Source organism: Rhinopithecus bieti, unplaced genomic scaffold (assembly GCF_001698545.2).
Source record: "Rhinopithecus bieti isolate Rb0 unplaced genomic scaffold, ASM169854v2 scaffold_35319, whole genome shotgun sequence".
Classification (NCBI taxonomy): Eukaryota; Metazoa; Chordata; class Mammalia; order Primates; family Cercopithecidae; genus Rhinopithecus; species Rhinopithecus bieti.
The window spans coordinates 205,450-230,457 of record NW_016815132.1 but is presented as its reverse complement, the minus strand read 5'-3'; the positions used below and the strand labels follow the sequence as shown (position 1 = coordinate 230,457).

The 25,008-nt window shown below is 36.1% G+C and overlaps 1 protein-coding gene across 7 annotated transcripts in view; it reads right to left on the bottom strand.

The window, feature by feature from the left end:
• Positions 1 to 5,393: 5,393 nt before the first annotated feature.
• The window catches only part of MTHFD2L (methylenetetrahydrofolate dehydrogenase (NADP+ dependent) 2 like), a 181,155-nt gene continuing 161,540 nt past the window's right edge, over positions 5,394 to 25,008 (bottom strand). For all 7 annotated transcript variants that reach the window (XM_017852964.1, XM_017852962.1, XM_017852961.1 and 4 more), the window contains one exon: positions 5,394 to 6,773. In XM_017852964.1, coding sequence (XP_017708453.1) covers positions 6,661 to 6,773 — 113 coding nt within the window. In that variant the 3' untranslated portion in view covers positions 5,394 to 6,660. The remainder of the gene's footprint in view (positions 6,774 to 25,008) is intronic.

The window sequence follows — 25,008 nt, the reverse complement described above, 5'->3', positions numbered from 1 at the left end:
TTTATTGAGCTCTGAGTCTTTGTGGCATTTATATTTCATGAAGCGTCATCCGGTAGTTCTTACCAATCAAAAAAATATGTACTTCTGGCAGCAGCAGAAAGCCTCTGGGCGCTCACGCACTTGTTTAGGATACCTGTATTATCTAGCAATGCAATCAACTTTTCTTTTGAAACATTGGTTTCCTGTTACCTGTGGGCATAATCATGTATGTAAAAGTACTTAAAACAACAAGAACAAAATGTGATTTCAGGAAAAGCTCCCATTGGTATGAAGAGAACTATACCAGCTCCAACAATGCTAGAAACCTATACGGGAGTTCAACAAACATAACTGCAAATTAGGAAGCAGCATAACCTGTTTCTAAAAGAAATATCCCTGAAACTGTAGTTGGTTATACCACCTTTCATTACAGACTATGAGTTCTATTTCAAATCAAGATAATTTGTTAATTTAGTTGCAGAGAACAGTTAAATTTGTGAAAACACAGACGTTTCATATTCCATTTTAGTGTTTGCTTCTTAGTTTTACTATGATAAGTGCGGTAAATAAAATTATTTGTAATACTATAACATTCACCTTTCTGTCATCCTGCTATTTAACATTTTTCTGAGTAAATGAAATGGGCTACCATGTTCCAGAAACAACAATGCTTAAATCTGCATCCCAGTGATTAAGCTACAGAGAACCAGTAAAGTACCAACATAATGATAATAGCAATAATAATATTAAAATTCTCTATTAAGAGAAAATTAAGATGACATTTAGTTGGGATACATCCAATGAATAGAAAGATTCTAAGTTAATACAACATTCAAATTATTTCTCAATGTTCATCTAGTTGTAATTATTAAAGTGGCACTTTAAAGGCCAAAATATGTCATTACAGCTACTATATTTTACAACTACAGAAATTTTCACTTGCCCCAAATTACTATAAATAATTTATAAATATATCTTCCTGAGGCATTGAGTCTTTCTGCCTGGAATTTCAATTGCTTGTATTTTCTTGAAACTTGAAACCTCAAAACCCTAAAAACATATTCAAGTCAAGATAGGTTATCTTTTGCATCATGTCCACCCAGCAAATTAGATTTACCAGAAAGGAGCCCTTTCACTATTTGAATATAAATGTGGTGTTAGAAATCACACAAGAACAAGCTTGTTGAACTCATTATAACTTGGGCAATCACTTACCACAGGAGTCATCATTTTAAAGTTAAAATAATAGAATAGTACTTGACTCACTTTAAATGTGTCTACATTTTGCATTTCTACTTTTGTAGGTTTTTTAAAACCTGTTGATTACTAAGTCAATTTCTGGATAATATATTTCCCAGGCAAATAACATTTGAATTATAAATTGAACAATCTTCTTTGCACTATTGCTGAGTATTCAAGAAGAAATAATTTACAAAAGATTACATAAACCATCACAATTCTTTTTGTAGTTTCTGGAGGGAGATGTTAGGACTCATATTAAAAACTTTAGTTATTTTTTTCCTTTCTTTTTTATTTTTATTTTTTTTCTTTTGAGATGGAGTCTTACTCTGTTGCCCGGTCTGGAGTGCAGTGGCGCGATCTCGGCTCACTGCCAGCTCCGCCTGCCGAGTTCACGCCATTCTCCTGCTTCAGCCTCCTGAGTAGCTGGGACTACAGGTGCCCACCACCATACCCTGATAATTTTTTGTATTTTTAGTAGAGACAGGGTTTCACTGTGTTAGCCAGGATGGTCTCGATCTCCTGACCTTGTGATCCCCTCACCTTGGTCTCCCAAAGCACTGGGATTAAATACTTTATTTCTAAGACTGAGACATCAAAGTACAAAGATTATCTTTGTAAAAACTCTTAACTGTAGCTGGTGCAGTCCTTTGCACTTCACAGGTTTCCCTACACATCACAATTCTTTCTTCAGTAACCCTGGCCCACACAAATCCAGTGCCTAACATCTAGTAAATACTTAATGAATCTGTCTTCAGAGAATAAGGAAATAAATAAGAGGCATTATTTCTATTCTCACATGACAAATGACAAATTGAGGCTCAAAAGAATTAAGTGACTTGCCAAAGGACATTTCCAGAGTCAGGACTTCAATCCTGGCCAGGTGCAGTGGCTCATACCTGTAATCTCAGCACTTTCAGAGGCTGAGGGAGGAGGATTGCTTGAGCCCAGGAGTTTGAGACCAGCCTGGGTAACAGAGCAAGACCCTGACTCTACAAAAAGTAAATTAGCTGGGCATGGTAGTCTGAGTTACTTGAGAGGCTCAGTAGGAGGATCACTTGAGCCTGGGAGGTCAAGGCTGCAATGAGCCATGATTATATCATGTCACCCCAGCCTGTGCTACAGACCCTGTCTCAAACAAAACAAATCAAAACAAACAAACAAAAAAAAGGACTTCAATTCTATATTTTCACATTCTAAATCATATGCTGTTTCCATTTCCTTAGCTGTGTCCTCTTGGAGTTGCTGAAGTGATCTCAAAAGAATTCCCTTAATTATCTCCTAAAATCAAGCTTTAAATAAATTACCTTTTTTAGAAAAAAACTAAATATTTAATAAACTGTGATTTTCACTCACATCTGGGCTGAGAGATGGAACTGCAGCCTCTCTGATAAACTGGGCCACTTAATATAGAAACCCATCTTCTGCTTTAGTTTTATGGTGTATACCAGAAAGTAACTCTAAGTCATCAAACATGTTGCCTTTCCTCTGGGGTCCGTACTCATGGCTCCCACTTACAGTCTTTACAGGAAAGTCCACTCCCTTCATATCTTCAAACCTCTCACCCAAAAGTCCTTTCTCCAAATCCTTAAGAATGCAGGAGATGGATACTGTAAGGTGGTTTCTCTGATATCTTTATTCATTCTTAATATGCATTAAAGTAGGTTAGGGTGAGAAAGGAGAAGGAAATGAGAGGCTAAGAGCTCCACTATTACTTTTCCCTCATGCCATGTTTTCGGGTTTTTAAATGTACTTATCTTTCTTCTTCTAGAAGTTTATTTTAGAAGAGAGAATATCTGAAAGTGTATTCTTCCCTCCCCTTTCTATCTTTTTTTCCTTGCTGTTTCACTAACTCAATCAAAATTTATTGCTGGTCATTGGCAGAGAATGGTGATCAGTTCATTGATTCTCTCTCTAGGTTTATTCTGTCACTTTCATGGATTCAGTTGCATTCATTCACAAAATATTGAATGACTGCTATATCCATGGCACTGGGCTGGGTGAGATGATATTTGTAAGACAAATAGATGAATCATGTATAGATTTTGACTTCAAGGAACTAAAAGGATCTAGGCAAAGTACATACATAACTGCAGTACTGGGTAGAGAGTGACAACTGCCATGAATGTGTGCATAAAGGGCTCTGAGAACTAAGGGATGTCATTTTTCATGGACAAGTTTCATTTGAAGTGAATCTTAAATAACAAGTAGGATTTAGACACCCAGTGATAAGAGAAAGGACTTGGGGCTGGGGGTGGGATCTGAGGGAAGGCAGAGTGGATTAGTAAAAGGAGTGGCTTCTGACTCACATCATCCCAACAGATTTTGTTGTGAATTCAAATTCCACCTTTTCTATTTATTTGGCTTTGGCTGAGGCTTTTTAATAATCAGGAGGGTCAATAATTTTCTCATCTATTAAGTGGAGATTGTCAATAATGAGCAAAGACAAAAAAAAAAAAAAAAAAAAAAAAAAAAGGCACTTTGGGAGGCCAAGTCAGAAGAATCGCTTGATCCCAGGAGTCTGAGACCAGTTTAGGCAATACAGTGAGACCACTCTCTACAAAAAATTAAAAACTTAGCTGGGCATGGTGGCACTCGCCTGTGGTCCCAGCTACTCCAGAGGTTGAGGTGGGAGGATTGCTTGAGCCTCAGAGGTGGAGGCTGCAGTGAGCAGGGACAGAGCGAGACCCTGTCTGAAAAAAAAAAAAAAAAAAAAAAGAACAAAAGAGGAAAGTATTTAGCGCATGCTAAGTGCTCAGTTAAGGATAGTTGTTACTATTGAGTAAGTGTAGAAAGACACAGAGTGTGTATAATGGTTACCAAGGCCAGGAATTTAGTGTGACAGTATATGCTGACAAGTCCTAAATTCTTATCACTAACTATGAATTCTTATCCTCTTCCTAGACTGATATTACTTCAGAATTCTTATCTATGTATTATGTCATCACCTCAAACTAAACATATTTTAAACTGAACATATTATCACTACTCCCAAGTCAGCTCCCTTTCGCAATTTCCTCATGTTAGTCAATGATAACAACTTCTGATCTCTAACTACAATTCTTGTAACTTGCTGAATACTGCCAAATTCTGATTTATCCACTCCTCTAATTTATTTTTGCATGCTTATCCAGCTGTACCACTCTCCAAAACAAACCTTTCATTTTTGTCTAATTGCAACTCTTGATTTCATACATATATGCTAAGCTCATAATAATTTCTGTAACTTTATTATGTTCTTTAGGGTGCTCTTTACAGATACTTTACAGATACAGATGTGGTAGGAGAAGAAAACAATCTCTACGCTCCTCCACAAGGCCGACATGTCTATCTTTTAAGGACATCAAATAACTATGAAGTTATGGTTCCAATAAATTGACTTTACCTCTATAATATGTTGACTCTGTCACCGAACCTTAGGTTCCTCTGAGCTCTCTCCCTGATCAGGTCTTGATCTAGACCCATCGAGCCCAGTTTTAGCAAAGAATCCTGCTAAGTCCGTTTATAGAGAGTCCCTCACCCTTGCTATTTTATCTAGTTTCTGATCCCCTTCCCTTGATATCTAAGCATTTGGCCTGCTGTTACCAAGCATCCTGACAAGCCAGTTTAGTGAGAATCCCCCTGCCCTGAATATCTAAAGTTCCTCTTAGTAATTTTCCATCCGCCAATCCCCTAGCTCTGCTCATTGGCTATAAATCCCTAGCTGTCCATGTTGTATTCAGAATTAGTTCGGTCTCTTTCATCCACTGCAATGGTCTTCACATCTTCTTGACTGTTTTAAACAAGTGTCAGAGTAATTTTTCTTCTACAGCATTTTAATTAGTTTACGGGAAGTCTAAATTCTGAATGTTACTCCAAAGGAACTATTCCTGCACCTCTGCTGGGGTAGAGCTCAAAATTACAGTCTTCACATTTTCCACATACATGTATTTTAGTCACTTTGTTTTGGGAGTTAGGAACCCTTAAAAATTAAAGAGGCCCTTTCTGAATGTTTGCTGGGAAGCTTTAAATTTAAACTTCTGTTAGGGTTATCAGACAACAATTGGTCTGAATTGACTGTGGAATAAGCTATATAACCTTTTCTTTCACATTTTAGAAACTTGTACATTTCTCCAGGATGTAGTAAGGAAATGGGTAAGAAATTTGTATCTATCTTAAGAAAAAAAGAATATAGCTTTTCTTCAAATTGCTTTTATTATACAGTTGCAATGGTATTAATTATAAACATCTAGTCTATTTTCACACAAATGGTCACGAGTACACACTGATAAAGACATGCGCTGGGTAAGAGTCACTATTGGTACATAAACATACTGGGATTTGGGCATGAAAACACAGTATCAATTAAACAGCTTTAGCAGTCTCAAAATAGACTTCAATGACATTCATATATATTTCCTAATTTAAATTGTGTTAGAAATGTTGCATCCACTTTGAGGAACAAATGCTATAACAGAAGAGGGAAGACATGTAGGTAAGAAGGCAGGAGATTTTTAGTTGTATACTAAGGTTTAGTTTTGGCACATTGAAAGTATCATGTTTTCCTATTAGATTTCTGAATTTGTGAACAAACATTAACAGCTGCTGTTCTTTAATATGACCTAATTCATACTATATTTGTGGGAAAATACAACTTTAGTTTTGTCTGTTTACTTATTTTTTGATTTTTCCATTATTGCTCAGTGAAGGTACTATCCAAATATTTTTTAGAAGAAGAAAGAAACAACATTTAAACCTAAGACATTCTTCATGTATTTTTACTGTGGCAAGCAGTCATTCACAATGTGATATAATCATTACTCTTAGTAGTCACTCACAATGTGATAAAATCATTACCCTTCCAAATAGCATTGCATTTTTTGCCTTCCTGGAATATTTTCCTTTCCTTAAATAGAACATCATTTCTCATTAGGATGGACTTATAGGATGCATTTGGGGGACAGTTGAGATCAAGATTTTATTTTCAATATTCCATTTTTCTTGCAGTAAGCAAGCTCTTTTTCAGCATATGACATAGATCATAAAATATACTGAAAATGTGAGCATGCAAATAGCAAAACCTAAATTACATTTTATATGGGTACCCATTTGGCTGACAGGACATTTGTTGAAAACATATTATATGTAATATTTAATTGTGTCAAAAATATATTTATTTATTATGAGCCCTTTATTGTTTTAATATTAAGAACAAATATCCTCAAAATAAACAATTGTTACTAAAATTTTCATTGGAATTGTTTGGGTTGCTTTCTTAAAACTCAAAATAAATTAGCAGGAAATGCATAAAATTATGTAAATCATTTGATTCACAATGATTTCACCCATGAAAAAATAAATACCATGTAGAAATAAATAGCTTTGTAGTAAAATATAAAGGTTTTACCCTTTGTCAAATAAACAAATAGCATGACTTCAGTTTGCTTCATCCTTTTATGTGATCTAGTAAATGATTTTTTTAGCTGCCAGAAGGGTGTTCTTCAGAAGCATTGCCACTGTCATGGGTCCCACACCTCCTGGAACCGGAGTGATAAAGCCAGCTTTCTTCTTAACAGCTGATGAGGAAAAAAACCAAACAGAATATTCTTTATTTTAAAATTATCTGAGATTTTAATATTTTTAAACATGCTGAATATAGTGGTTCTTTCTTCATTATATATACAAATAATTTTTAGAACCAAGTAGGCTGTAATAAACAAACACACACACACAAACAGTGCGCTCACTTAGACGAATAATTCTGTGGATGGTATCTAAGGTGGACAGAAAGACCACAATGGACCAACACTGTAGGTTCAAGCTCCATGCAGCTCAGTTTGTTTTACAAATGAAACCCATAATTGACCCAGTTACCTGTAATTCTAGTTAACTAATTTTAAAATACATGATACTGGTCACAAAAGGGACACAGAATACAGAAAGTTTAGCACATACCATTTATTAAGTAGAATTATTCCTGTTATAACAATATCACAATGTATATGTGGATAATACATTTCAATTCAAGTCGAATAAGTATCATTAAATATACTTGAATTATGAATACATACATAGTCCTCTTCAGAGGTATGGAAACTTATTCAGTGAATACAGATCGCCCCCAGCTTGCAATGGTTTCACTTAAAATTTTTTGATTTTTCAACTGTGCAAAAGCTATACAGATTCAGTGGGAATTATACTTCAAATTTTGAATTTTGCCCTTTCTCCCAGGTAGTGATGTGTGATACAATACTTCTCAAGATGCTGAGTAGTGGCAATAAGCCAAAGCTCCCAGTCAGCCATGAGATCAACCAATGATCAACCATGATCAACCAATATTCTACAATGTACTGCATTATGAGATTATGTGTCCAAATATAGGCTAATGTAAGTGTTCTGAGCATGTTTATGGTAGCCTAGACTAAGGTATGATATTTGGTGTATTAAATGCATTTCTGACCTAATGATATTTTCAATTTAGGATTACCGGGATGTAACCCCATCATAAGTCATGAAGAATCTGTATACTTAAAGAAAATGGCAGATAACTTTCAGTAAGTTTTATTTAAGAATGTTTTCACACCCACAGTATGAAAGGTGAATGACTTACTGCATTCATTTGCTTGATGGTATGGTGGTTTACTGTGTGTGTGAAATAAGAGCAATGAAGTTTTTCTAAATAACTTTTAGTAAAAAGTTAGCATAGACAATATTTCTTTAATGCATAATCTGACATTATTAACCACATGCTATTTAGATATATTGCCTTTTACAATTAGCTCATATAGGCTTCTGCATGAATCAAAATCAATAGATGTTGTCTATATCTTTAGTATTATTTTTGCACAACTTATGTCGTCCTTTTGAAAGATGATTTGTGGAATTTACCTTTACTTTATTTGAGGTGAACAGTACATTGGAATAATTTTTTAAATTAGAGAAGAAGCAAAGGAATAATATTGCTTTACTTGAAGAAAGGTCCAGTAAACTTAAATATATCACAAATATATATAGTTAACATGTGTTATGAATTTTCTGATGGCATATTAGAAAGAAAAGATAAGAATACTGTGATTTGGAAGGTAATATTTCAATTTTCCAGACAGCCTCTCTATACAGAAAGCACAACCTTTCCATTGCCACATTTACATCTAATGCATTCTATTCTGTAGAAACATTAGAATGGGTCAATAGTCATTCAATAAACAGCTATGAGTTTTTAGTCCTTTCTTCCTTCGCTCTAACTGTTCCTTCTACTTGGATCATTATTCCATCTTATCCAAGCAAGAAACTCATTATTTCTTGAAAGCCAATGAAATGTCACCTGTCTATAATTTTCCTGAAAAACTCATTCCTCCAGTGTTGAATCAAAAGTCCCACCATCTATATTTCCAATAATTTTATACCTACCTCCATTATGGAACTTAATACACTGTGCACTGTCTGTTCCCTTAACTAGACACCAGCATCTAGAAGGCAGAAGCCAAGTCACTGTGGTGGTTGTTTTTAATTCTTAGAAGGTGCACAGCTTAGGCACTCAGCAGATTTTGAGAAAGTGAACTTAAATTGCCCTTACTTAAAATCTAAAATCAATTTGCAGAAATGTGCTTTTGACTGGATGTAAACAATATCAATTTAGTTTAAGCTAATTTACTGAAAAACTCGAGCTACTCATTTTGCTTTAGGGTGATAAACTGCATCTTCTACTTTTCAATAAGCTGACTTAATGGCCTGAGAAATGCCTTCCAGGACCTTTTCTCAAGCATTGGAGAAGCAATGCCTTTAAAACTTGTCTTTAGAAGAAACATTTATACTCCTCCTCCTCCTCCTCCTCCTCCTCCTTACTGTACTATACTATTTCTACTACTACTACCATTTATACTAATAGAACATAAAGTCATATATTTGTAAAGCACTAACTCTGAAATATTCATATATAAAAATAAAATTCTGCTAAATAATATGGGAAAGTGAAAATCAAGTGCAAATTGAATCTTCAATGGAAAACAAAATGATTTATTTCAAAATTTAAAACCGGCATACAATTCGTTATATCAGAAAATCTATTGTGGGTATAAAATTATTTTTATATAGTTTGGTTTCTAACTTTGAAAGGTAAAGTGGCTTTGATATTACTTGTCTATGAAAAAATAGTAAAAATCATAGCTACTATCAATTGAGTACCTATTAATTACTTGCCAAGAATTATATACATTGTTTTAATAAGTAACATTTAATTATTTCCTTTTAATAGATGAGGAAACTGTGGCTCAGTGAAGTTACAGTGACTTTTCACTCTCCTATATGGTAGAGACATTATTCACAGCCAGGTTTGAAATACTCTATAATTCCATACTTTCACCCCATTCCAATGCAACTGTATTATCATGACCTGAACAAGTAGAAAAGTCCAAAGAATGGCTCAAGTGCCAGAAATTAACTCAGTTTTCTCAAAGTGTTAGCAGCATATTCTGGAAAAAAGAAATGAAGAGGAAAAAGTTCTAATATATTAATTTTCCAACATTTTGACTATGAGTTCTCATAGCTCATCATCTCTGAACTACATATTACACTTTAAATTACACAGCTGGCTTAGCAGTTGGAGTCGCTTTATTCCTGGTGTCAGATCAGATAAACCACTGGTCTGCTCAGGTATCATTATCTTCCTCCTCCAAATTATGTTTTTCAGACAACATGCTTACTACTGCATTCTTTTGCTCAAAAAGTGAGGTTTGAGTAGAGGAGGAGGGAATGTGAATGAGATACTGCATGAAACAATATCTGCCTGAAATTTTTTTAGCTCAGTGTCTGCATTTTTGCATACTTTGCTGGTGGAAACCAACACACATTCACCGTGTCCTGCCTATCAGTTTTCATAGAATTAGATTATGTAAGGCGTAATAGGTCTTCACCTGACCTGGGCTAGGGCTTCTCTGAACATTAATAAACATTTAGTAGCATCAATAGAGATGTGAAAATTATTCACGAGGTAGAAGATTATAATATCATTGTAAACACACCTTGTTATTCAAATATTTGCTTTAATCTTTTCTTTTTTTTGGAAATAAAGTATATGGATATGAAGATTAAACCCTGTACATGCTCATGAGAGACAGAGTGATTAATTTGACTTTAGAAAACACATATTAGGTTTCTATTTCTTTTGATTTGACTTTCATGAGTATCTGTGTCTGAGAAAGACATAATAAGCTTATCTGCTGCTGGCTAGTGTTAATATATTCTTTGTCTATTTACATAAGGATCAGGATACAGAAGTAAGTGATCTCTCAAGAAATGTGGGGAGTTATTGGCAAGTGCCAGTGGATACAGATGTCAATGCTTAACAAAAATTCTCTACTCTAATGATTTTGCATAATATCTCAGGGCGATCCTAAGCAACACATTTATGAAATACTGAAGGTGGCTTATGTGCTAAAATTAGTCATGTGAGAAAGAATTACATTTTATTCACATTTGAGGCTCTGAAAAGCATTTTCCCCAATCATGTCTGAAAGAGAGCAAGGTAACAAGCATTACATCACCAGAATAACCTCTCATTGGCTAGTCTTTCCCTGAGGGCAGACAAAGGTTTGCACTTAGTTGAAGATGATGCTTTTAAATATTAATCCTATTATGTGTAGGGAAAAGGTGTTCTACCTGCTCCATTAAAGAAAAATATAGAAGCATTATAGGACACTAATTTCTTTCAGCGACTTAATTTACCATGGGTGTAGGTGTGAGGGCATATGTGTGTCTGTTTAAGGGAATTCCAGAAGTTCAGTATATATGGGAATCAGGTACAAAATCTTGATTGATATCAGCCCTTTCATATGAGATTAATGAACACATATGGCAAAACCAGGCTTAGATTCAATTTCATAAAATCAACGTGATTTTAGACCTACTGAAACTATTTGACAATTGAATCCTGTTGTCCACATTAAATTTGCTCTGGAGAATGAGACTTAGATGAAAATGACATGTAAATGTTTAAAGTAAGTTCCTGAAAATAAGAATGTTTTATTATTCTTATAATAAATATAATATTTATTTGGATGATCTCTCTGCAAACTTTAGACTCTGTAAAGTAATTCCATAGATTTCCTTGAAAGTGCTATAGTTTTGTCAGCAAGATTAAGAATGTTAGGGTGTGTGTTCAGTTGTAGAGAAATAAAAGAGATTTAAAATCATCCATCTGGGATGTAAGATTTGCCTTTGTACATACTATTCTCTTTGTCTAACATGCCCTTTTTTCACTTCTCCAGTTGATGAATATTTATTCTTCCTTCTCAGATCCAAGGTAAATGTCACTTTCTTTGTGGAGCCTGTTAACTCCCCAGGCTAAGTTAACTGTTCATTCATATATCAGTGAGACTTAGTAGAGTGATTTTCAAATTGCATTCATAGAGCATATTGGAATCTCTTGTGAGATTAAGTCATACTGCATATGCCTCCTCCTACTCCAATATTGCACACTGTCACTATGCACCACTGAGAATTAATGTTTGAAGTGAGAGATATTTCTAATGGTGGGAAGGGAATGTTATACATATAAACGGGATGGAGAAAATTTAAAATCTGGTTGGAATTCACTGCTGTAGTATGGCTACTTTACATGATGGCCTCAGGTTCCCAGGCAAGTACCAGTCAAACCCCAATGTGCAAATGGTTTTCACACTTCTGCTTACATAAGAGTTGCTAATGTGCCATCGACCAAAGCAAGGCACCGGATCAAGTTGAAATTCAAAGACTTGGAGTAAAAACAGTGGCCAAGTCACCCTGCAAAGGGGACGTACACATGGGAACAAAATAAATGTGTGGCCATTTTTTATAATCTACTATAGTAGCCTCTTGGCTCCCAGTCCACCACGTCAGCCATATAATTTGCTGCCAGAGTTATTCTTTAAAACACAGATTTGATTATCTTAGCTTATAAACATTTGATGGATCTTCACTGTCTCTAGGATAAAATATAAATTCTTTGTTATGGCAATCAAAGTCTTTTATGTTCTGGCCCACCATCTTTATTTTGTATCATTTTCTAGCCCTATATTCAATTAGTCACTGTTCCCACACATGCCATAAACTGGACCAGATAGATTCATAACAAATATTCCCTGAGCAAGACAGACATAGTTACTACCTCGTGGAGCTTTTAGCCTAGTTGGGAAGATGGACATTAAAAAGGCAATTGACTAAATAATAATTGAGGTATGGCAGTGATGTGTGCTACACATGAAATGTGTGCTGCACTGTGAAGGTGTCAAGAGGATCTGGGTCTGAACAGCACTGTGTATTCATGTGGCATATCCATGCCAAGTTTTTCCATGGGAAGAGAGAGGTGTAGAATAACAGTGTTCTGTGTAGGGGAGACAATGTGATAAAGGTAGCAAGAAGCTTCCCTCAGGTAGAAAGCAGCCTGAACTCTCGGAAACACTGTAAGAAGGCCAGTATGGCTGAGATGTAGGAGTAAAGCAGAGTTGCAGGAGATGACATGGAAGAGGTAGGCAGTGTCTGGTTATGTAGAGACTCATAGAAAATATCAAGCATTTTGTATATTAACTTAAAAGCAATGATTAAAGTATTTTTAACATTTGGAAAAACATGTTTTGAGGCAGCATAAAATCAAATGAAGAAACTGTTCTGTGTTTGCACATTTCTCTAATGAAGTGAGTTTAATATCTGGGGTGAAAGGAAATGAGATAAACACAAAAATTACAAAATAAATTGAAATTCTAAGGTGGGAATAAATTCAGGCTCTTATAGGAGTACCTCAAAGAGAAAATATAAATCAGATATGGGGATCAGAGAAATATTGTAAAGTTACAGAAAAGCTGCAAGATTAATGGACACCTGAGCAGGGAAGACAGGGAGAGAGAAAGCAATGCAGACACAGGGAAGAGTAAAAGCAAAGGTGGGTTGGATCTGACAATAAATCTAATATAATGGAGGAGGTAAAATGAGTTCATTACGACCAAAGCACATGACGAAAACAGCGAGAAGAAAGTGAGAAGGCTGGGGAGGTGGTCATGGGCATACGGGGTCAAGAAACTTAGGTTGGGTGATGGTAGCTGTAGTTACTGTGTTCAGGGTGAATAAGCTTTTAAAAGAGTCTTTCATGAATAAACTTTGCTATTTACGTATTTAGGAGTGATCAGTTTTGTAATATGAAAACTTGTGAGAAAATGTATACTACTAAATAATTTTAGAAGAAAGTAGTAAAGGAGAAATTCGTCTTGCATTTTCATAAAGTTTCAGGCTATTGCATGCCACCAAATCATTACTCAAGAAATCCTCTTTCAGCCTGGCATGCATGTCTAATCTTCTGTGTTCTCTCTTCTCCCCTTTGTGGCTGATGACTTTCCCCTCTATGTTATTGGCTTCAGATTTCTAAAAGGAAGAATTAAGACTTGGCTTGACATCATTTACATTATTCTTGCTTGAAGACAACCATTTTTCAACGTCAGTATAAGAACAATAGGTACAGGGCAGAGGCTCTTTCATATTTAAAATTTGAGGTGATGATAGAGATGATGGAAGAAACCAATCTCCAGTTTTTATCAACGCCTCCAAAAAAATCCAAGGGTGGCATAGATGACAGGGTACATAAAATTTACTCATGAAGGATACTAATAGCAACATAAAGGACACTAAAATGTCCTTTAAAAACTTAAGTAAGAATAAAATAGAAAGTACGTGGTCATGAATCTTTTGGCACCATCAATCCATCCTTCATGACAGGGTGTTTCCAGCTGGTGTGTTCTGTCATTGCTTCATTTGGAAACTTTATGTTATCAGGTTCCCAGGGTCAAGAACCGAACAATTCAGATTCTTATTTAAGATACTTTGTTGGAATACTCTCTAATTCCTTGGCAAATAGTAAATTTCTACTTCAGTACATTATATATACTCCAAAGATCCCAAATAATGGCATTTCCAGATATATCTAAGCAGAATTAATTTTGCTAGTATATTTTGGAAATTGTATATTCTGGCAAAGTTAAAGAATATATTTGTGCTCTATAAATTTATTTTTGGAGTGGAGAAAGAAGAACTGATGTCTCATGTTCCTATAGTATTGTTTTATTTGTCTTTCCATTTTGTCTGATTCACTGTCTCTTTTAAAGAATTACTCTATGGCCCATGTCAGTTCTCCACAATGCTATAATTACTTTTTAAAATCAACACCCTCCCCCAAAAAGAAGACAGATGATTCTTTATCTGTGGCAAGGCAGCAGAACAAAAATTTCTTGCTTCTCTCATGTGAATTTCATCTTCCTGGTATACATATGTAATTGTCTAAATTAAATGCTTGAAGAATTTTCCCATGCTTCTAAATGCAAGCCACTTAAGCGTAGCCTCTCAAACATCCACTCTAATGAAGGGGAGACAAGCTTCAGGAAAATGAAGTACAGGAATAACAACCAGAAAAACCTGAATGACATAGGACAGGAGAAATAGTATGACTCAGGAGATAATACAGAAAACACTCGACTTTCTCATATGGTTGATAGAAAAATGACACTTAAAAGCATGGTGAACCAGAGAGCAAAGGGCTCCTTAACAAGTCAGTAGTTTGCCATTAAACTTGGAAGGCAACCAGGAATCATGTGCTCCAGAGGGAATTTACTATATTTCTTCTTACATTTATCTGGTTGCTGAATCTTTAGGCTTCTACAAGTTTTTTAAATATATTGAGATGTTCATTATCATGGCATCCTGTGGTCAGTAATGAAATAGAGAGGATTATTGCCCTAATATGGAAGAAATGTATGAGACTGATCTATATTTCTGTACAAATTGTGTTGACTTCATTACCTTGGTGAGCTGTACCTACAAGGACTTCTCTCAACTATTTACTTTGCAACTTGTATTTGTAGGGTGGCTAAGTTTTATTTTCCTTCATATTAAGTTAAATCTCTATGTATCTGGTAATCTGTGTTACAGATGTATACCATCATTCTCAGCAAACTAACACAGGAACAGAAAACTAAACACCGCATGTTCTCACTCGTAAATGGGAGCTGAACAATGAGAACACATGGACACAGGGAGGGGAATATCACACTGGGGCCTGTCGGCAGGTGGAGGGCAAGGGGAGGGATAGCATTTGGAGAAATACTTAATGTAGACAACGGGTTGATGGGTGCATCCAGCCACCATGGCGCATGTATACCTATGTAACAAACCTGCACTTTCTGCACATGTACCCCAGAGCTTAAAGTATAATAATTTAAAAACCTATTCAAGCCTGGGCGCGGTGGCTCACGCTTGTAATCTCAGCACTTTGGGAGGCCGAGGCGGGTGGATCACGAGGTCAGGAGATCGAGACCACGGTGAAACCCCGTCTCTACTAAAAATAAAAAAATTAGCCGGGCGCCTGTAGTCCCAGCTACTCGGGAGGCTGACGCAGGAGAATGGCGTGAACCCGGGAGGCGGGGCTTGCAGTGAGCCGAGGTCGAGATCGCGCCACTGCACTCCAGCCTGGGCTACAGAGGGAGAATGTCTCAAAACAAACAAACAAACAAACAAACAAACAAAAAACAACAACAAAAAAACCTATTCAAAAAACCATAAAAAAAGAAAAAAAATACCATTCATACCACTTAGAAGACGATTAGTGGAACCAAATAGCAAGTCAGTCATCTGGAGAAAGCTTGAAATTGCTTTCTGTGAACTCTAACTATGACATATCAGTGAAACTTTCTTTCTCACCGTGGATGCTGTTAGCTGTCATTGTCAGATTCCCTTTTAGTAGGCAGGAGCAACAATACTGCTATGATATTTCTGGTAGTTCTATTGAGAGCTGGGAAAATTACTAAAAATATCTCCCTTTCATGATGTCTTCAGAAATACAAGATCATCATATACTCTTGTCATCCTCTCCAATCCTTTCCCCTCCCCCCAATCCCTTTTTCCTCAAGTCACTGAACATTCGTATCAGAGTGGCAAATCTGTAAACTAGATAAAGCTTTCTGGAGTACCTTCCAAATCTCTTGGCAGGGCCTTAATCTCTGTAGTCTGCCATAATCAACCCAAGATAGGAGCAGATAAAAATCTCCCTTCCATAGGTATTTGGTTTTAATATGGATCGCTGAGAAACAACTATTAAAAAAAAAAACAAAAAAACAAAAACAAAAAAAAAAAAAACCTCATCACAGTTCAAGCAAAGAAGAAAAACTTGCAGAGGCATTAGTCACTTCTCTTGTTCCTGTGAAAGTATTTTTTGTGTCTCAACTTTAACTCTTCTCTACAAAGGCAGATGATCCAATGTCAAAGACATTCTACTAAATAGAGGTCTCTAGAAGTTGACTTGATTTCAAAGACCTAGACTTCACAGTAAACATTCTGTCCATGTTGTAAGCCACAATGGAGGCAGCTGGCTTGCTGATGATAGGAATCTCATAGTGACCATCAGTGGTGCTACCTGTTTCGTGAAATGATCTGTGTGGGTTCTATGATCACAGTGTTAATAACAATCTCCCAGAGGGGCTTTTACAATGTTCATCAACTTTTCTAAATGATTGGAACAAGTTACCTCTGGGTTAAAGTATAAGATCTTCTCTTATAGTAAAAGCTGGAGCTTTGAACTACTTTATAATCATCTACCACAAAATGTAGATGTTTTGAGTTATAATCATCTACCACAAAATGTAGATGTTTTGAGTCAGACTGATTAGCCATATCATCAAACTAAATGATTGACACTGAAAACTGAGGTGGTTGGGAGTCACTTTAATTTGGTTCTTTGTAATCACAGATTAATAGTTTTGTGAAAGTGATACAATTAAAAACCATCCTTGTTTACTTAGAAACTGATTATATACACTTACTTTCCCATGTTGTAGAACACACAATTGGGAGTAAGCAGTGCCAAAACTACTTTCCAAATAAGCTTACTTTGCATAATCTGGAAAACATAAATTCTGGGTGCTTTATTTACTGTGTGCACGATACACCCAGGACCTCAAATAGTGCCTAGTATGAAGCAGTACTCACAAAATAAGTGCTGAGTAAATCAATGAAGAATCAATGGATGTATCATTAATGAATATGTGTTGTTGAATTAATGATGTATTTGCTGTTACTCTGCAAGAAAGCTTTTGTTCCCATTAAGTTAACTTGAGGGGAGTATTTCTGTAATGTAAGAATGACGCCACAGGTTTTTAAATACAGAGAATGTTCATACAAATAACCAGTGGCCTGAATAAGAAGGCTGAAATCTGGTGTGGGACAGAGATATAAAAGAAATGGGCCAGGCATGATGGCTCACGCCTGTAATTCCAGCACTTTGGGAGGCCGAGGCGGGCAGATCACGAGCTCAGGAGATCAAGACCATCCTGGCCAACATGGTGAAACCCTGTCTCTACTAAAAATGCAAAAATTATCTGGGTATGGTAAGTGCGTCTGTAGTCCCAGCTACTCAGGAGGCTGAGGCAGGAGAATTGTTTCCACCAGGGAGGTAGAGGGTGCAGTGAGCCGAGATCGCACCACCGCACTCCAGCCTGGGCAACAGAGTGAGACTCCATCTCAAAAAAAAAAAAAAAAAAAAAAAAAAAAAAAAAAAAAAAAAAAAAGAAAAGAAAAGAAAATAAACATAAGATAGGAAGCTAACCTTACAGAGGCATCCAATCTAGTTAGGAACAACTAAGTAAAAGTGAAAGGATAGGATTAAGAGCAAGATGAGTAAGGCAAATGAAACCTGTAAGGAGAGTCTGGAAAAGATGGGAATAAGCATGAGTGCTTTAAAGTTGATTCATATAAGAGTTGGGCAAAGAACAGACTACACTGGAAGAGAGTTTAGGTCAGAAAAGTAATGAGAAGGATGGTGGTAATTGAAGTGTGAAGTTGTATACTTCTGGATTAGTAGTTCAGTGGGAATGGAGAGAAAACGTGAGCATTGTGCACTCTCGCACACACACACACACACACACACAGTTTTTCACCAGGCATTATGCTTGGCAATTCACCTACATTAACTAGCTTATGTAAGGTGATTATTTCATTTAATCTTCACAACTTTATAAGATAGAATTATCACAATTTTTTAGATGATATAATTGAGTCTCAGACTGTTAAAATAATTTACCTAAGATCACAATTGTTTTAAGCAGTAGAGTTGGGATCCAAACCCAAGTTATCTTGACTCCAAAGCACAGTCTTTTATGAAAGGTTGAACATAATACAAAAAGGGCAGGGAGTAAAAGATGAATCCAAACTTTCAAATGCAGAGCATTAAAAGAAAACATAAACGGAAAGCTGCTTACAAAGCACTCCAGCGGTTTTCACCCCATCTCTAGTAATTTCTTAGGAGAATGATACTGAGCTTCTATTTAATTCCAAACCCTTTCCTGACCTTATGTTTGACTGTTGGGTTGGAATTTTGAGGAATGGTTTGGCCAGATGGAGTCTCAAATTAAAAGGTCCCTTTATAGGGGAGATTTCCTGCCTGGTGGAGATTCTTTTGAAAAATTCAAAATAAGGCACCAGATATTTGGGGCAAATTCACAATTGTATACAATATCATACTTCCCTCTTTCAACAGACCACGTTGGGCCTGCTATTGAACACATAAAGCCTTTTACAATGTTTCCTCCTTTCCTTTGATTCTCTGTTCCCTCTACCGGGAAAGAGCCCCTTCCTCTCTTTTGCCCATTCTCTACCCTAAATACGCATACTTCAGTAAAATTCACTGAACCTTTAAGATTCATCTCAAGAGGATTCCAGAACTGGCACCTCCACTCTTCCTTATTCCAAAATCCTTTGAGTCATACTTGATTGATTATTCTCTTTCCCTCATATCTAATTGTTTAGCCAATCATTTCAACTCTCCTTTAAAATTATATCTACCATCTAACCACCTCTTAACATCGTCACCCATTATAAGCTGCTCCACGCCCCATCATTTCTTACTTGGATAATTACAATAGCCTCTTAACAACTATTCCTATTTATACCCTTAACCTCTATACAGCCTATGTGTCATTCAGTAGCCAGAGTGCATTGTTAAAATACAAGTCAAACGTCATTTCTTTGCCCCAAATCCTCCAATGGATTTCCACTGCCTTAGAGGAAAATCCAAATATCCTTCCTTGGTCTATAAGATGGGATTGCTGCTACCTCTTTGACTTTGTTCTCTACCACTCACTTTCTTACTTACTGTTTCAGTTACAATGGCCCCCTTGCAGCTCAAAAAAACCACCAAGCAGGCCCCCCTCAAGGTCTTTGCATTTGCTGCTCCACTTGCCTGGAATGCTGCTCCCTCATCTGTCCACATGACTCCCTTCTTCATTTGTTCAGGTTAGTATAAGCCTTCCCTGACCATCCTTTCTAAGAAATTCCATGCCATTATTCTGTAGCCCTCTTATCTTGTTTTATTTTTGTATCACTAAGACATCGCCTTGTTACATAGATATGTATGTATTTGTTTATTATCTGTCTCCTCTAACCAAAATGGAAGTTACTGGTGGGTAAGTACTTTGTCTTTTTAGGTCACTGTTGTATCCCAAGTGACTATAAAAATGCCTGATACATAGCAAATGCTTAATAGTATTGAACAACTAAATGAATGAACCGAATTTGAAGAATCTGAAGGGCTACCCTAAAAACAGTAATAATCAAGAGACTGAAAATAATCCAGTGAAGATAGAGATATAAAAAATGAAAGTCACAAAAGGACCTAACACAATTGTCAAAATTGTATAACATGGTCAAAAAGTATCAAATCTCTATCAGTGATTGAATAATAAACAGTTTAGTTAGAATTAAAGACATTTAGGTGAGGTTGTAATACCTGCACAAATTGTATTGCAAATCTCTGTATCTAAGATCTATGGAAAGCTCAGGGTAAGATTTGAGCCAAGATATAACTTCAGTGACACTAGGATTTCACCAAAACCCCAGAAAAAAGTTAGTAAGTGGAGTATGCTTTGAAACCAATTAGATAGCAATCAGACAATGATGAGATTGTTCCCTGAGGTTTTCAGAACAAAATGAATTTAGGATAGGTAAGCTGAATGATATGTGGATGTTAGATAAATAAATATCTTTCTTTTCTACCCTAAGTAAGGGATTAGTCTTCAAGTTCTTACGTGAATGGTAGATTATTATTTACCAAAGTATAGCCTCCCATTCAGAGACTATGGATTCCACATCCCTTGTACTCCACACATGACTACATTCAGGTCTGTAGAAAGCTAGCAGATGTGATGCATGTACCTTCTAGTTGAACTTTATTAAAGATGGATTTTCTTGTTCTGGGCTCTCTCTTTCACTTTTCCTTAGAAGATAACATAAATGAGGAGGCAATTCAACTTCAACCATGTGGATAAGGAAAACACTCAGGTGGAAAGGTGTTACGGGATGAATTGTGTCCCCTCTAAATTCAGATGTTGAAGTCTTAACCCCAGTACCTCAGAATGTGACTGTTTCGGGAGACAGGGTCTTTAAAAATAAAATTAAGTTAAAATGAGGTCATTAGCATGGGGTCTAATCCAACCTTAAAAGAAGAGGAAACTTGGACATAGACACATACAGAAGGAAGACAATGAGAAGACACAGGGAGAAAATGGCCATCTATCTGGCAAGGTTGCCTCAGAAGAAACAACCCTACCAATCCCCTGATCCTGGACTTTCAGCCTCTAGAATTTTAAGAAGTAAATTTCTGTTGTATAAACCATTCTGTCTGTGGTACTTTGTTATGGCAGCTATAGCAAACTAATAGAAACAGTGGGATAGGAGAAAACAGTATCCCTGAATGACGCATAGCTGCCTAACTCCATTGACTGCCTCCCTAATTCAGACTTTTGTGGGAAATAGCAAAATTATCTTTTTTTTGAGACACAGTCTCACTGTGCCACCTAGGCTGGAGTGCAGTGGCACGATCTCGGCTCACTGCAACCTCTGCCTCCCAGGTTCAAGCAATTCTCCTTCATCAGCCCCTTGAGTAGCTGGGATTACAGGAGTGTGCCACCACATCCAGCAAATTTTTGTATTTTTAGTAGAGGCGGGGTTTCACCACATTGGCCAGACTGGTCCCCAACTCCTGCACTCAAATGATCCACCTGCCTCCGTCTCCCAAAGTGCTGGGGTTACAGGTGTGAGCCACCATGCCTGGCTAGCCAAATTATCTTGAGTCAATGCATTTTGGTTTCCCTTTGTTACAGCCCTTCACCTATACTCAAGTATAATACTTAAAAGGAAAAAATGGAAACAACCTAAGAGTTTAACAATAGAGAAAGGGTGAACCAAAAAATGATACATTCACTGAACATAACCATAAACCAGAACCTCAGCAAGGCAAATCAGTAAAACAAGTTTAAGTGTATAAGTCATATATATTCCTCAAACTATATAGTTGATGCATACATAAAATATCTGGAAGCAACTCTAGTACAAAATATAATGATAATGCCACTTGCGTTAGAGGAGTAGACATTCTTTTCCATAAAGTGTGACTTCTTTACTTTTGTAATTTAAACCAGTGTCATCAACAATATAATGTACCTTTACATTAGACTTACCACCTTTACAAAGACTTATCACTTTAAATTTTACTATCCAATTATGTTAAGACAGTAGAGACAAAAGTCACTCTTAGACATTAATCTCATCTATTTTGATTTTAACAAAAAATGCCTACATGCCATTTCTCTTTCCTATCTTTTTGCTTTCTTTACAACACCAATTCTTTCCTGTCTTATTTTATTCCTTGTTTTAGTATAAACCAATGAGTGGAAAAGTATTGTCAGAGTTGGAAGACAGGGAGGAGAGATGGCAGACAACAGGGAAGAGACACTCCAGTTCTTCTTATTCCACCTCAATCCCTGCAGGAAGCATCATAAAATTGAAGCAAAGCTACTAAAGTTTCAAAAGTGTAGAGAAATGTCTTTGTGTTAGTTATGAGAAATAAATGAGGCCCGAGAATTCACCTATAAGAGCACGGTTAAGAGACGGGCGGATCACAAGGTCAGGAGATACAGACCATCCTGGCTAACCCGGTGAAACCCCGTCTCTACTAAAAAAATACAAAAAACTAGCCGGACGAGGTGGCGGGCGCCTGTAGTCCCAGCTACTCGGGAGGCTGAGGCAGGAGAATGGCATAAACCCAAAAGGCGGAGCTTGCAGTGAGCTGAGATCCGGCCACTGCACTCCAGTTTGGGCGACAGAGTGAGACTCGTCTCAAAAAAAAAAAAAAAAAAAAAAAAAAAAATGGGGCACGGTTAATTGAATTAACAGTATAGAAGTAATTAATTAGACTGTTCAGCTGAACAAATCCATTTGATGAATTAAGAACAGTACAATTATGTGTTTTTGAGTCTAGGACTACACACTATTTTCCGATGTGTTACTCATAAGAAGTTATTTACTACTGATAGCACATAATCTCATTTATATCTTTTGAGAATACAGCCTTCTTTGTCAGAAGTGTATGAAGTTTCTTTCAAAGCTACAATAGANAAAAAAAAAAAAAAAAAAAAAAAAAAAAAAAAAAAAAAAAAAAAAAATGGGGCACGGTTAATTGAATTAACAGTATAGAAGTAATTAATTAGACTGTTCAGCTGAACAAATCCATTTGATGAATTAAGAACAGTACAATTATGTGTTTTGAGTCTAGGACTACACACTATTTTCCGATGTGTTACTCATAAGAAGTTATTTACTACTGATAGCACATAATCTCATTTATATCTTTTGAGAATACAGCCTTCTTTGTCAGAAGTGTATGAAGTTTCTTTCAAAGCTACAATAGAAAATGGTTTAAAAAAATGCCCATGAAAGTAGGTATACCTAAGTGTAAAAAGTAATAATCTATATAGCAAATATAAATTTATAAATTAATAGATTATTCACTGTATGATTATTAGTAATGAAAAATAATTCTTAGACATGCAAAATAATTTTATCACAGATGCTTTTAAATACTGTTTCTTCTTTTTATGTCATAAGTTAGGAGGGAGGAAGTATGTTCAAGTAACAGAAGAGGAATGTTAAGCATTTGTCAGAAGCTGGACATATTGATGAACTATCAAGTTCTTAATTGGAGATCAATACAAAACAAAATAGCACTTCAATTTAGTAATAACTTTAAAGCCCTATTTATTTCCCAAAACATCCAGAGAGGCATGGCATTGCAGGAAAGGCCTAACTTGGATGTATGTTGAGGAAAAGAACATACTGGTTAGCAAGGTGCTTAGCACACATTACCTTCCACAGTGAACAACCTACCTGGACAGTAATAGTAATAGTGAGAAACTGTGACCAAACAACTGAATAATCATGTAGTAGAAGTGATTATGGCATTGGATATTAATTTGAACTATATGATCACTAATTTTATGAGATTCAATTGGACTCAGAGAAAAATACAGGCAGTGCTCAATTTTCACAGTAGTGTAAGACCACAAAGATGACTGTTGAAACAGTGCGAAGTAATTTTAATAGTCAATGGGAGAAATTATATTTGTTTAGTGACCTTTAAAATTATTTTGTCAAAACATTAAAAGTTCTCTTACTGTGTTTTATAAATGTATAGTGGATTAAAAATAACAGTAAAATTAATATTACTGATAATAGTAAAACAAATATTACTATTTACTAGTAGTAAAACTAATAGTAAAACTAGTATTCACTAACAGTAAAACTACTAGCAAAATTAAACTAATATTTAAAAACGAATACAACTTAAACTGCTGAAAACATTGAGAACTGAACTGTTTTTTTCTCTGTAAACATTTTGCGAAGTATAGTTTGAATGGTTCTTGCCTTTTCTTGGTCATACAACGGATGATTAGGAGCAAGCATCTTTTCTATGCCTTGGTGAACTGGCAGATTCCTTTCTAAGTATGAATCAGCTTCCAACATTTTATCCTTTGCCCTTTCAATGGCATGAAATTTCTCTGCAGGTTCCTTTAATGTGAAGTTTTCTACATCCTCTGGGACATTGTCATCCTTTCCATCACAGCCATTTTGCTCATTTATGTCGATAAATTGTTCCCATCAATGTTATCTACTTTAACTGAGTCACCTAGTTTTCTTTACTAATGAAACAAATATTTTTGCAAGGACAATTTACTTCAACAATTGATTTTATCTATATCTGTTTTGTTTATCTTGGCTATAGTTATAGTGAAACTTTTCACCGATACTCACAAAGCAGCCACCACACTTTCCCTGTGGCAATTTGAAGCCAAATATTACTTACGAGTTTTGTAGCACAACCCATCTTAAAGTTCCTCCCTCTCAGTTGGGGGATCATCCCTCACCTCAGGTTAAGTCCTGATGAACAACTTGAAGAGCAACATGTCAAAACCTATCACTTGCCTGCTCCTATGGGTGGCTGAGTCATGGCCTCACTGGCAAAGCCTTCTTTACCAAGTCCAGGTCCTCATTAGTACTCTGGCTCCATGAACCAGCACGCTGGCAAGCTAGATACAACTAATAATATGGGTGTCTTTTATGATAGGATTAGAAAATCTTGACCTTCCAGGTGAAAGTTTCTGTGCTTTTACATGATTGTTTGGTAATGCTCTGTTGGATGTCCAAGATACCCCAAACAGTAGAGCTGAATGGAGCCACTAATATAATTGCTATCATTTAACTGATAACACTGACAGCTAGTGAGGTGGTAAAGCTATAGGGCAACAGGCTAGGTCTCCCAGCCCTGTTCATCTCATATCTCTGTCTCTTTTCCATTTCCTTTTTAAATGTTTTATATATACTTAGATACACCGAACTACAACTTGATTTAATAGTCATTACCAAGTTAGACTTCATGTGACATGGAGTATCTATATGTGCTATTAAGTATAC